A 12,286-nucleotide genomic window follows, 5' to 3' on the forward strand; every position below is an offset into this window, starting at 1 on the left:
AAAAATTTAAAAGTTAAATTTGTGTTTATAATTTTTTATATTTTTTAAAATCATAAATTTAAAAGATCAGATTTGTGTTAATAAATTTTTTATTATTTTAAAATTACAAATCTAAAGGTTAGATTTGTGAATTTGTAAAAATTTATTATGAAATATGATCTTCAAATTTTTTATATCCACATTAACAAAAGTAAAAAGCACTCGACTTTTCTACACCAATAAATAACAGGTCATGTTTGTCTATTTCAAAAAAAATTAGCCTAAACTTTTGTCTTCTTATGTGGGATAATAGATTGAACAAGAAATTCACGTTGTGCATATGCTGAGATATCATGTTATGTTACAGACGTCAACTCATCTTTTGTATCTTTAGGCCTCGATATTCGAGGCCCAATTTACATTTACAGTAAATAAAAGAATGGGCCAATACTTAAAAATTTAAGGCCCAATTCAACCTCAAGGCTTAGTACAAAAAACTGAGCCCATTACGTTAAAAAATAAAAATATCATCCTTTTCCACTATCCATTATCAAGCAGACAAGCACCCACCACCACCACTCTCCAACTAGTATCGGCGACGGCAACACCGCCGGCGACGGAGATAACAGCGCACTTCTGTTCTCCTCTGCCGCCTTCTTCCGCTCTGCTTCTTCCAACCTTCACAATCCGTTCACCTCTGCCTCTTTGCCTCTGCTTCCCTCGCTGTAAGTCTTGGATGTTTCGCCGCCGTTTTGCTTGCTATGAGAGTCTTGTTGATGCTGTGTGATGAGACATGAGAGATTATACGATTCCAAGAGTAGTTAATGTGTTTTTCTTTTGAAGCTTGTTTGAGTTTGTGCCGTGCTTTATACGTGTTTGATGAAATGCTTAATACGAGAATGGGTTGTAAGGGTAGAATACATTTCCCGTGAGGCCAACTACTGTGTGGATGGGTTAGCTCTTCTTCTTCATAGTTCAATAGATAGTATTATGGTCCTGCAACAGGACTTGCAAAGATGCACTAATTAAGGAGTGCTGTGTTCTTGTTCCTTTTATTTCAGAAGTATAATTGCAAAAAAAAAAAGAAAAAAAAGCATTTTTTTTGGGTGGTATATTGTGTCTTTCTTCTTTGTTTATGTACTATTCATAATTTGGATTTAAGCTTAGAATGATTTCAAGATAATTAAGTGCTGTTTTTTGAGAGTAACATAAGGACTTCATGTTTCTTATTCATTGTGTATCATTTCTTTGATTTTTTCAGTATATCGATGTTGCATGCAGCATCGCCTGCCCCTGGCTTTTGTTTGAGCTGTCCCAGGAACCTTCATTGTCCTCGTGATTCAACAAAGGCTTTGGTTAGAGTGAGGTTTTCGGTTCGCTCGGTACCAGAGTCAAAGAATGGAGCTACTAAAGTGGAGTATACTCCTTGGCTTGTTGTAGGCCTGGGTAACCCTGGAAGTAAATACCATGGAACTAGGCACAATGTAATTAGTTATTCACCACGCAGTTCTTGAAAGTTCTTAAGCACAATAATCTTCTCATGGTTTGATGTGTGAATCTTTTGTTTGTTTTTTTTCCCTATCTGTTAGGTGGGATTTGAAGTAATCGATAACATTTCTAAAGCAGAAGGGATTCGGATGAACACAATACAGTCTAAGGCATTGATTGGAATAGGTAAATCATCGCCCAGCAATGATTTTATTCTTATTAATATTTTCCCCCTCTTTTCCTCCTCCAAATTTATCGGCTTCATTTATCTTGGTAACTTTAGCATTGATTTGCCTTTTCTTCTGTTATCTTGTATAGGTTCTATAGGAGATGTACCAATTTTGCTTGCAAAGCCTCAAACATACATGAACTTTAGTGGTGAATCGGTTAGTTTCATTTCATCACATAATTGCTAGATTTTCTATGATACATACATGCACACTTAGTGAAATTGGTAATAACTCAAGTCAACAATATATCTGATTTACTACTTTTTTGTATACGTTGGTATTACATCTTTTGTGTCTCACATTCATACAAATGACTTATGAATTGTTACCCCTTTTTTCTCATTTATTTTCCTAATTTTTCTTACTTCTAATATTCCTAAAGGTTGGGCCTCTTGCTGCATATTATCAAGTACCCCTTCGTCATATTTTAGTAGTATGTTTTCTAACCTTACTTCTAGTTGTAGTCAATGATGACAATTTACAAGTTCCTTAAAAGTTACTGGAAATTTTGTGTAGGTTTATGATGAAATGAGTCTTCCAAATGGTGTTTTAAGGCTTCAACCTAAAGGAGGACATGGTTACCACAATGGGTAATGCTTGTTGAATTGTTTCATTACATGGTTTATAAATTTGTGATCATGATGATTTTTCGTGCATCAGATAAATATGATTCAATATTACTTAATTATTAACAAGCATCTTTAAACTAATTGACAATAATGGACTGAAATGAATCATGATATATTTGGGAAATTGTAAAATATTTCTGTGTTTTATGTCTTGTGATTGGAAATCATGCATAACAAGTGTTAGATTGTTACAGGTTGAAAAATGTAATGGGCCATTTGGATGGTTCCCACGGGTTTCCTCGGCTTTCCATAGGTTAGTTCCTTCCCATATATCTGCTTTCAGTTGATGACTTGCTATGGTATCTAGTTTATCCATTAGTAGTATGTTTAAAATTGTGTTTATAGGAATTGGAAATCCTCCTGGAAGTATGGATGTGAAAGCTTTTCTTCTGCAGAAGTTCAGTTCACTGGAGCGAAAACAGGTTATACTTCCTGGCTTTCAACCTAGCATGATTTGGTTTAGTTCTTTTATTGTTGCATTACACTTTTCTTCTTATATTTGTAAATACTTTGCACATTACACTCATGTTATGATAGTTAATATATTCTATCAGTTTGAGAACAGTTTAGAACTTGTTTGGCTAATAGACTATAGATGGATCCTAACAAATTTGGACAGATCTAACCTACAAGATGCAGTTCGAGGAGTAAAATCCTCGAAGTTGTGTGATTATTTTATTATTTGTCGCAACTTATTTTCCTTTTTTTCCCTTCCTTGATTGAATTTTGATGAAAATATTATATGTTTTTGACAGATTGATAGTTCATTGGATCAAGGAGTTGAAGCAGTGAGGACCCTAGTGTTAAATGGGTTTAATAACCATGTCTATAGATTCAACTTAGGGCAAAAATACAAGTACCATAAGGTTTAATTTTTCATAAATTATAGAAATGAACAAATAATAGCTATGTAGTATTATTCTCAACTGAACCACAAAATTTGGGGAGAGATGAAATTCATGAAGTGTATGCTTGGTAGCAATTTTATACAAATAACACATGCTGAGATGTAAATTTGTAAAGCACACTGTTGTTTATATTCTGGCTCAAGCAGATAGTTGAGCTTCATGGTGAGAAAAATTAGTTGCTGCTAGGACCAGTTCACAGAATTGGTAGCCTGTATGTAAAAGTAAAACAATCAACACAAAAAGCACGAACTAGAAGGTTTTTTTTTCCTTAATTTAACAACAATGATTTACTAATAAAAAGAGTTAATAGACACACATGACTTAAAAAACAAACAAATAAAACCCATAAATGAATAAAAATTTCATGCCTCCAATTTCATTATAAAGTTTTAAGACCTAGTATTTTTACCACGTGTTCATAAATCATTATTATCTCCCATCTAGTAGCAATAATTGGTAATAATGATATTAATTAATTAAGTAGTAAATATAGAATCCAATGTAAACCATAGAAGTTTGACTCTTCAATGCAACAACAAATGGGACCCTTTCCCAATCCCATTTGCAACGTTAATAAGAAAAACTGAAAAAGTGAAAAACCCCTCCTTTCTCTCTCTCTTGGCCTAGATAGATTTATAAATTTATTAGACCGTTACAGAATCAAATATTATATTCATTAATAAAAGCAAAGCATTATTTTTTATTTCTTCATTTCCTAATCAAATAAACCAATCTGAGAGAACAAAAGAAAACAGCAATGGCAACAATAGCAAAGAGCAACGTCTCTCTTAAACAAACGTTACAAACCCACCATCATCAACCAAATCCTTCTCTCGATTCTCTCTTCCACGCCCTTGACCCAATCTCTCTCATCCTCAATCCCAATAACAATAACAACTCTGTTTCGATCTTGAACCACTCTGTTCTCCCCATGAGTCTCACAACACAGAGCTTCATCATCATGGAGGACATGGAGAGAGGACCCAGATACGAAGCATACGCTGAACTCAGAGAAAGGAAGCTTAGAATGAAGTACCCGAGGCAACAAGAGCGAGAGGAAGAGGAAAGTGAGGAACTTGAACCCAAACAACTACCAACCCCACCAAGAAAACAGGTCAAGTTTCAGAGTGGTTTGAGAAAAGGTTCCTCTGTTTCTGCTTCCGCTCTTGCTCAATCTGTTCCTGATTTCTCTGCTGTCTTGAGGAAGGAGAATCGGAAACCAGTGAATGCATTACCTTCAGTAATGGAGCTTACACCGCCATCAAAGAGTTACTACTCCAAAGGTGTGTTCTATAATATACTGATAGCTCTCTTTGAAAGACCAAATCTTTTCATCAAATTGCTATGTTTGAGTTTCTGGGTATTGTGTTATTGTGTCTTATACTCTTATTCAATTCTGGTATTTGTATTTGTACAATTCAGGTGGGGTGTTATCGTCGAGTTCGAGAGGGAGTAAATCAGCAAATGCAGGGGAGAAGAAGAAGGGTGGTGGGATTTTGATGGCAAGAAAGAGTTATGCAACTATGGATGAACTCAGGAATTTCACTTCTGCCACTGCTAATGCTATCAATGGTGAAGGTAGCAGAGGAGTAGGAAGGAACAATGGTGGCAGGGTGGTGGGAAGAACTGTCTTGGGGTACAGACAATTATAGGTGGTTTTAAATTGTGATTACAGTTTGCCACGGGAGAAAGAAAATGCAGCTGATGTAGTCACATAAATTTGATTGAAAGTTTACAACTGCAACATTCCACAACTTAAAAAAGCCTACTTGGTGGCTATGGTGATGGAATTCTTTTGATCCCCCCTTTGTTGGTTGTTTGAGTTTGTGAGAAGGCTTTGGATTTTGGTGATGCCTCCACTGGTTTTTGTTTTTTTCCTACATATATTCTTTCTGTTTCTATTCTTTTTTGGAAGAAACTTGCAGTATTGTGTAAGTTGTATCTGAGATTGAGGATATGGATAAAAGTGTATTGTTTTTCAAATATAATAAATGAGTAAAAATGCTGTTTCCATTATAACTTGAAAGGGTCTTATTCTTCTAAGTAAAACAAGAACAACCTTTGATATTGTCTGATCGCTCCTTATTTGTTTATGTTTACATCGATATTGCATGATCAAAGAGACACTCCTTGGTTCGTTTTCTGATTTCCTTTTTCTCTGTCCTAATATCAGAACATACAAGCTGATATTTATTTGTCTACTAATTATTCATGGAGCCCAAAGTGGCTTTTGTACAAAAATACATGTTGATTCCTGGATATTGCATGATTCCTTTCAGTCTGTAATTTGCATCCTTGTTGAAATCTTTCAGCGAGTATTTTAGAGTGTTGGGTGTTGTAGGTCCACCTATAATGGCGTTCACTTATAACTAACTTAACTGTTTTAATCTTATCTTTAACCTTTTTTTTTAAATCTTATTTGAAATTTAAATAAGAGATTTTGGTGGGTTTTTAGTAACCACTCCAAAACCTAGAGTATGCCTATAAAAACAACTTTAGTGGTTGGTTAATAAAAAAAAATAAGTGATGAGTGGAGGCATAAGAATATTAAATAAAAGAGAGGTTAAGATTTAGCTTCTGCATTAAGGAGAAGACGAGTAAGTGATCTAACCATGCATGTTTGAATATGCATCTAAAGATAGTTTTTTCCTTTCATAGAGAAATATGATTTTAGTGCTTTTCTTGCGTTAATGTTTTATTATGTGATTTTCTTGTGTTACTTACTTCATTTTTAGGGTTTGATTCAGGATATTTGTTCCCTTTATGTTGAGCTTGTCATTTTGCTTATCGAAAACAATAATAAAATATATTGATCCTTGGCATCTGTGTTTATCATGGAATTAAAGATTTGACGTTAATTTTTATGAAAAACGTCACATTACTTGTATTTTCTTTCTTTCTTTCTCTCATTTTGCTACTGTTTAATTACAAATCTTTCGATGAATATTTAAAGAAATATAGTTTTAGTTTTTTTGACCTATTAACCATGTACTCCTGAATTATTTGTTTACATTAGATTCATTGCAAGTTTGAAGCTTTTATTGATATAAATTCTCAAGTTTTAATTTGTTATTGTGAATGTATCTTTTATTGTAAGTTTGTTACTTTGTTGTATATTTTCAGAATTCTAAAGTAGTAATTGTTTTCGGATTTTAAGGCATATTGTCATGGATTTGGACACACTCCAACGTTACAGTATCGGCACTCAGACTTACTCAACTTCTTGAGCTAAGCATTACACTCGGATGTCCTTCTTGCATCACCCCTCCAATAGCATATTCTCTCGCAAGATCTTAAACATGGTTTGTAAGTGTTCTACATGTTCCTCTAAGTTATTGCTATAGACAACAATGTCATCTAAGCACACCACTACAAACCGATCAAGGTAAGGTCGAAAGATCTCGTTCATCAAGGTACAGAAGGTCGCAAGAGCATTGGTCAAGCTAAAAGGCATCACCAACCGCTCATACGATCCATACCTCGTGACACACGTGGTCTTAGGCTCATCACCATCAGCAATTCTCACTTGGTGATATCCTAACCTCAAATCCAGTTTTGAGAACCACTTGGCTCTACCAAGTTGATCAAACAGCTCGGCTATCAAAGGAATAGGGTATTTGTTCTTGATGGTTACTTTGTTAAGTGCTCGATAGTTGATGCATAGTCTCAATGAACCATCATGCTTTTTTTGGAACAAGACTGGTGCGCCATAAGGTGCCTTCGATGGACGGATGAACCCAGCATCTAACAAATCCTTGAGTTGCTTCTTCAACTCCTCGAGTTCTGGCGGTGCCATCCTATACGGTGTTGAGGCGGACGGTTTTGCTCCTGACTCCAATTCAATATTGTGGTGCACCTTCCTCCTAGGTGGTAGTTGTTTTGGCAACTCGGGAGGCATCATATCCTTATTTTCTTCAAGGAATTCCTTAATTTTGGGAGGGAGTCTTCTCTTTCGGATGTTGACTCCTCTTGTAATAGAGTCAAATATGTAATCTCTCCCTTCTTGAACCCTTTCTTGAGTTGCATAGCAGAAAGTATCGGTGTTCTGCTAACTTTAAAGACTGTAGGGACCATGCATGGAGACCCTTTCTCCATGACGCATACTACATCGTAGTATGGCATAGGTATTATATTTGCATTTCTTTGCAAATCGAGCCCGATGACTATTTTAAAATCGTCCATGGGTGCTATTGAGAAATCCACAAGGCCCTTCTAAGAACCAAGAGTCATCTCAACCCCTTTTGCTACTCCCTTAAGGGGTTCACCATTGGTATTCACGGGTTTGAACTAGCCATTCTTTTCTGTGATCTTCAACCCAAGCCTCTTTGCTTCATCAGGCGTGATGAAGTTGTGTGTAGCACCAGTGTCGATCATAGCCATGACAAGTTTTTCATTGATAAAGGCTTTGACATACATCAATCCTTTCTTTTCTGCAGTGCTTGCCTCTTTGTCCTTCACAGCATTTATGTGTTGGATAGATCCAACACACTCAGTTACTTGAGTTTGAGCTTCTCGTTCCTCGGCGATAGATGTCAAAGTCCCTAACTTGGGACAATCCTTCATTTGGTGTGGTCCCTTGCACACGAAGCATCCTCCTTTGGGCACGAAAGCCTTCTTCTTTTCTTCGTACTCTTTCTTTGAAGAGTATTTTTCTTCCTTCTTGGTTGAGAAATTCTTCCCCTTGTCTCCCCCACCTTAGCAGAACTAGGCTTGGAGGAAGACTTGGGTTTAGAGTCTCCCCTATAATACTCAGTGAGTGATTCGGCCACCATGATGGCATCATCGACATCCTTAACATTCCTTCTTTGTAGTTCTTGCTTTGTCCAAGGTTGGAGTCCACCAATGAAGAAGAACAATGCATCCTCTGATGCTAAGTTGGGGATTTGAAGCGTGAAAGTAGTGAACTCCTTTACGTAGTCGCTAATCGTACTCTTGTGCTTCAACTCCCTCAACTTCTTCCTTGCTTCATAAACCACATTCTCAGGGAAGAATTGTCTTTTCAACTCCCTTTTGAAATCTTCCCATGTGCCTATGTTGTAAGTACCATTTTCCATATCTACGCACTTTCTCCTCCACCACAAAGTAGCATTATCAGAAAGGTAGAGAGTTGCAGTGCGTACCTTTATTGCTTCTTCGACCACCCCTTGGCCTTTGAAGTACCTCTCCATTTGCCATAGGAAGTTCTCCACCTCGCGAGCGTCCCTTACGCCCTTGAACACCTTTGGCTTGGGGAGATCAATCTTTGTCGTCTCCCTTATAATGGTTGGTCGAGATTTTGCCTCCTCGAACTAAACTCGAACTTCCTCAAATAGCTTTAAGGAATTCTCAAGCTTATCTTCGATTTGGAGCATGCTTTCTTTGAAAGCATCTAGTTCTCCTAACACGTGAGCCTCAAGGGTCCCCTTATCATGTTCTATCCTTTGGAAACGCTCATCCATAGAGGATAGAACATTCTCCAACACAGAAACTCTCTCTTGAAAAACGGACCTTCTTGCCTCCCTATTGAGAAGGAATAGCATTCTTTCCCCTTTGAGACTCAACATGCTCCATGGTGATACTAGAAGCCATACCCATAAGCGACTTGTGCTCCCTCTTGAACCAGGCTCTGATACCAAATTGTTACGGCCTTGGACACACTCCAACGCTACCGTGCTGGCACTCAAACTTACTCAACCTCTTGAGCTAAGACCAAGTCAGCCTCACCCTCAATACTTAATAAGAAATCTAAGAACACAAGAGAACACAAGAGAAAGGAAGCTTTGGTGGAAAGAACACTTTATTGCACAAGTGTTTGTTACAAATGATTCACCCATACACAAATTCTAACTCTCACCCCTATTTATAGTCATCCACCTCCTCAATGGATAGTTAGGATTAAATCTAATCAACGGTCCAGATTAATCATCCAGAACCTTCTTTACAAATATCTATCCTATCACAACTTTCTAAATGTTTCTAGATTATTCCATACCACTCTTTATACTTCTATATATATCTACACTCTTCTAGAATACTCTATGACCTTCTAGAGTCTTCTAGAACTTTCTAGAATATTCCGGGACTTTCTAGAACATTCTAGAACATTCTGAAACCATCTAGAGCATTCTCAAATACTCCAAAAAATTATATAAATACTGTTAAATTTAACCTTCTAAAATTTACTATGACAATATGCTTTTTTTTTTGTTTGATGCGGACTTCTGGTCCCCTTAGTTGGAAGGAACTTATGGTAACTACTGTCTTGCACAAGTTTTCTAAGGCTCCTACTCATGTGCCAATTGGGTGAGTACATTCTCACAAGCTATTTTATTTAAATATATTAATATTAATATTAATTAGTCAATTTGTTTTTGTATAACTATTTTCTCTGTTAGTAAATTTATAATCTGTTCACGTACTTATGTGCCAACTGAGAGAGTACATCTTTACACGCTATTTTATTTAAGTATATTAATATTAATGAATCAATTTGTTTTTCTATAACTACTTTTTTTTGTAATTGTTTTATATCACAAAACAAAAAATCAATTATGTTTAAGAATTTATTATGTTTAAAACAGAGGCATTTTTATCATGTATTAATTATGAATTATTACAACAAAAATTCTAGATAATAAAGTACTTAATTTATTGATTTTCTCAAAGTATATTATTTTTATTTAAAAAATATTTTTTATTGATCTTTACCTTTATTTTTTTTTTGAAAGCTGATTATAAGATTTTAAATTTGGTTATTATGAAAAAAACCAGAATAATATGCTTTTACAAGCTTGTTTTTTTTATTTTTCTTAGTCATGTCTCTTGGGAGGCTGTGTCTAAAGATGCTCCTTCTACAGTTAAGTCTAAAATTTTTTATGTACTTTTTATGACTTATATAGTAATTTTGTTGATGATTCAGGAATTCTTATGTGAATGTATATATATAAAATTTTTTTATTTAAATAATCTTTCACTTGTTATTTGTTAGAGAATAAAGATTATTTATAATCATAGATATTTTCTTCATCCAATCCATTTTAGTAGCATGTTCTTATTTTTTCATTGAGACAAACAAAATATAAGCAACAAAAAAATTACTATTAAAATAATCACCAAAATTTTAATAATTAAGAGTACATACAATTTTTTTAAAATTTATTTTTAAATTTGTAATGGATACAAAAAATATTCAACTTTCAATCTTATTATTTTTCTATTCACGTACTCCCACGTACTCCTACGTGTTTAAATTTTTTTATCATATTTAATAGGATATAAAAATGTAAATTGGGTTCAAATTATCTATATCAATAAATAAAATAAGTATATTGGCTCCTTAGAATATATGGTGACTTCCACAGTTTTGACCATGAAAGTCTGATCTATTCCAGCAAAGGAAGATCAAATGAAACTGTGAGCTACTATGCGGTTTTGATTATTGGATTTAATATGGAATTAGAAATATTTCGATACCTTAATAGCTGGAACAGTACCTTCGGAAAAAATGGCATAGGAGTGGTAGTGTTTGATAACGTGGAACATGTATATGCACCTCTGTTTGGAGAAGAGGTGAATTTGTATGAGCCCAACAGGGTAATGCTCCCTGATCCCGAATTGGGACCTCCACCCGCTGATCCTTTTGCTTTTGTTTGAAAGTAGAGAAAATTATGTACAAATTTTAGCAACATTTTTAGAAATAAAACAACAGTTTCCACTACATTCTTTTAAAATGCTTAAAACAAAAGAGACTTTGACCTTGTTGTCATTGATCTTATCAATTGGTTAGTTATGAATCACACACAAAACAAGCATTTGTATTTTATATTTATTTGTCTACTAATAATCCATAGAGCCCCAAATGGCTTTTGTACAAAAATACATGTTGATTACTACGTACTCCTACGTGATTAAAATTTTTTTTTTTGTCATATTTAATAGGATATGAAAATGTAAATTGGGTTCAAACTATTTATATCAATAAATAAAATATCTATTTTAGAAAAAAATTCTCCTACCAACAATGACACTAACATGTTACTAGGAAACTCTTTCTAGTCTTGTTTGGGGCCAATTATTATGTAGAGTATATAGCCAAATTGGTCCCCGAAAGATAGTCTATTCTTCAAACGAGTCCCCGTAAGAAAAAGATAATAAAATTTGTCCCGAAAAATTTAAAATTAGTAAAGTTAGTCATTCCGTCAGTTGGATGATGACGTGTCACGTTAAGTGCCACGTGGCATATGATGACGTGGAGGGCTAATGCCACGTGTCACAATATGATTGGTTGACATGTCAGATCGGTGACACGTGGCATGCCACGTGTCAGGTCAATGACACGTGGCATGTCACATGGCACTTGACATGTAAAAAAGTTATTTATAATCAAAATAGTCCTTGAAAGTTCAGACGTAAGTCATTTTCATCCCTAAAATTTTAAAAATTAATTAAATTAGTCCTTATATAATTTTTTTATTTTTTCTTGATAATATTAAATTTAAAATATTTTTTGATACTACTAATTTTAATAGAAATGTAATTGACAATCAAAAAATTAGTAATTGTATCTTTTCTTCTTAAAAATTTGTTCAATAAAATTATATCTCTCCTTTAATTCTTGTCAAAATCTCTCTATTCTTTTCTATTATAAAACCTTTTTCTTACATTATTACATTTTGTTGGAATATATATATATATATAACCTAAACAAAGTTATATGCTCAAAATCAAAATTTATGTATGTTAATCTAAATGAAAGTAATAACGTAATGAAAAAAAAGATGTATAAATTTTTATTAAATTTGTTTAGGTTAACATACATAAATTTTTATTTTGAGCATATAACTTTATTTAGGGTAACAAATACATACATTTCAATTTTGATTATATATATTCCAGCAAAATGTAATAATGTAAGAAAAAGGTTTTAGAATAGAAAAGAATAAGAGAGATTTTGACAAGAATTAGAGGAGAGAGATAATTTTATTGAACAAATTTTTAAGAAGAAAATATACAATTACTAATTTTTTTATTGTCAATTACATTTCTATTAAAATTAGTAGTATAAAAAAATATT

At 34.1% G+C, this 12,286-nt stretch overlaps 2 protein-coding genes across 2 annotated transcripts; both read left to right on the plus strand.

Moving 5' to 3' along the window:
* Positions 1 to 395: 395 nt before the first annotated feature.
* On the plus strand, positions 396 to 3,406 carry LOC112798239 (chloroplastic group IIB intron splicing facilitator CRS2-B, chloroplastic-like). The gene is made up of 9 exons (XM_025841471.2): positions 396 to 704; positions 1,241 to 1,463; positions 1,569 to 1,653; positions 1,786 to 1,853; positions 2,080 to 2,130; positions 2,214 to 2,287; positions 2,521 to 2,579; positions 2,672 to 2,748; positions 3,082 to 3,406. The coding sequence occupies exons 2-9, from the start codon at positions 1,248 to 1,250 to the stop codon at positions 3,196 to 3,198; spliced, it is 747 nt and encodes a 248-aa protein (XP_025697256.1). The 5' UTR covers positions 396 to 704; positions 1,241 to 1,247; the 3' UTR covers positions 3,199 to 3,406.
* A 369-nt stretch (positions 3,407 to 3,775) lies between these two features.
* LOC112798238 (uncharacterized) lies at positions 3,776 to 5,253 on the plus strand. Its single transcript, XM_025841470.3, has 2 exons — positions 3,776 to 4,517; positions 4,657 to 5,253. Exons 1-2 carry the CDS (start codon positions 3,992 to 3,994, stop codon positions 4,884 to 4,886), a joined length of 756 nt encoding a protein of 251 aa, XP_025697255.1. The 5' UTR covers positions 3,776 to 3,991; the 3' UTR covers positions 4,887 to 5,253.
* The last annotated feature ends 7,033 nt before the right edge of the window (positions 5,254 to 12,286 follow it).

This window comes from Arachis hypogaea, chromosome 14, assembly GCF_003086295.3.
Source record: "Arachis hypogaea cultivar Tifrunner chromosome 14, arahy.Tifrunner.gnm2.J5K5, whole genome shotgun sequence".
Taxonomy (NCBI): domain Eukaryota; kingdom Viridiplantae; phylum Streptophyta; class Magnoliopsida; order Fabales; family Fabaceae; genus Arachis; species Arachis hypogaea.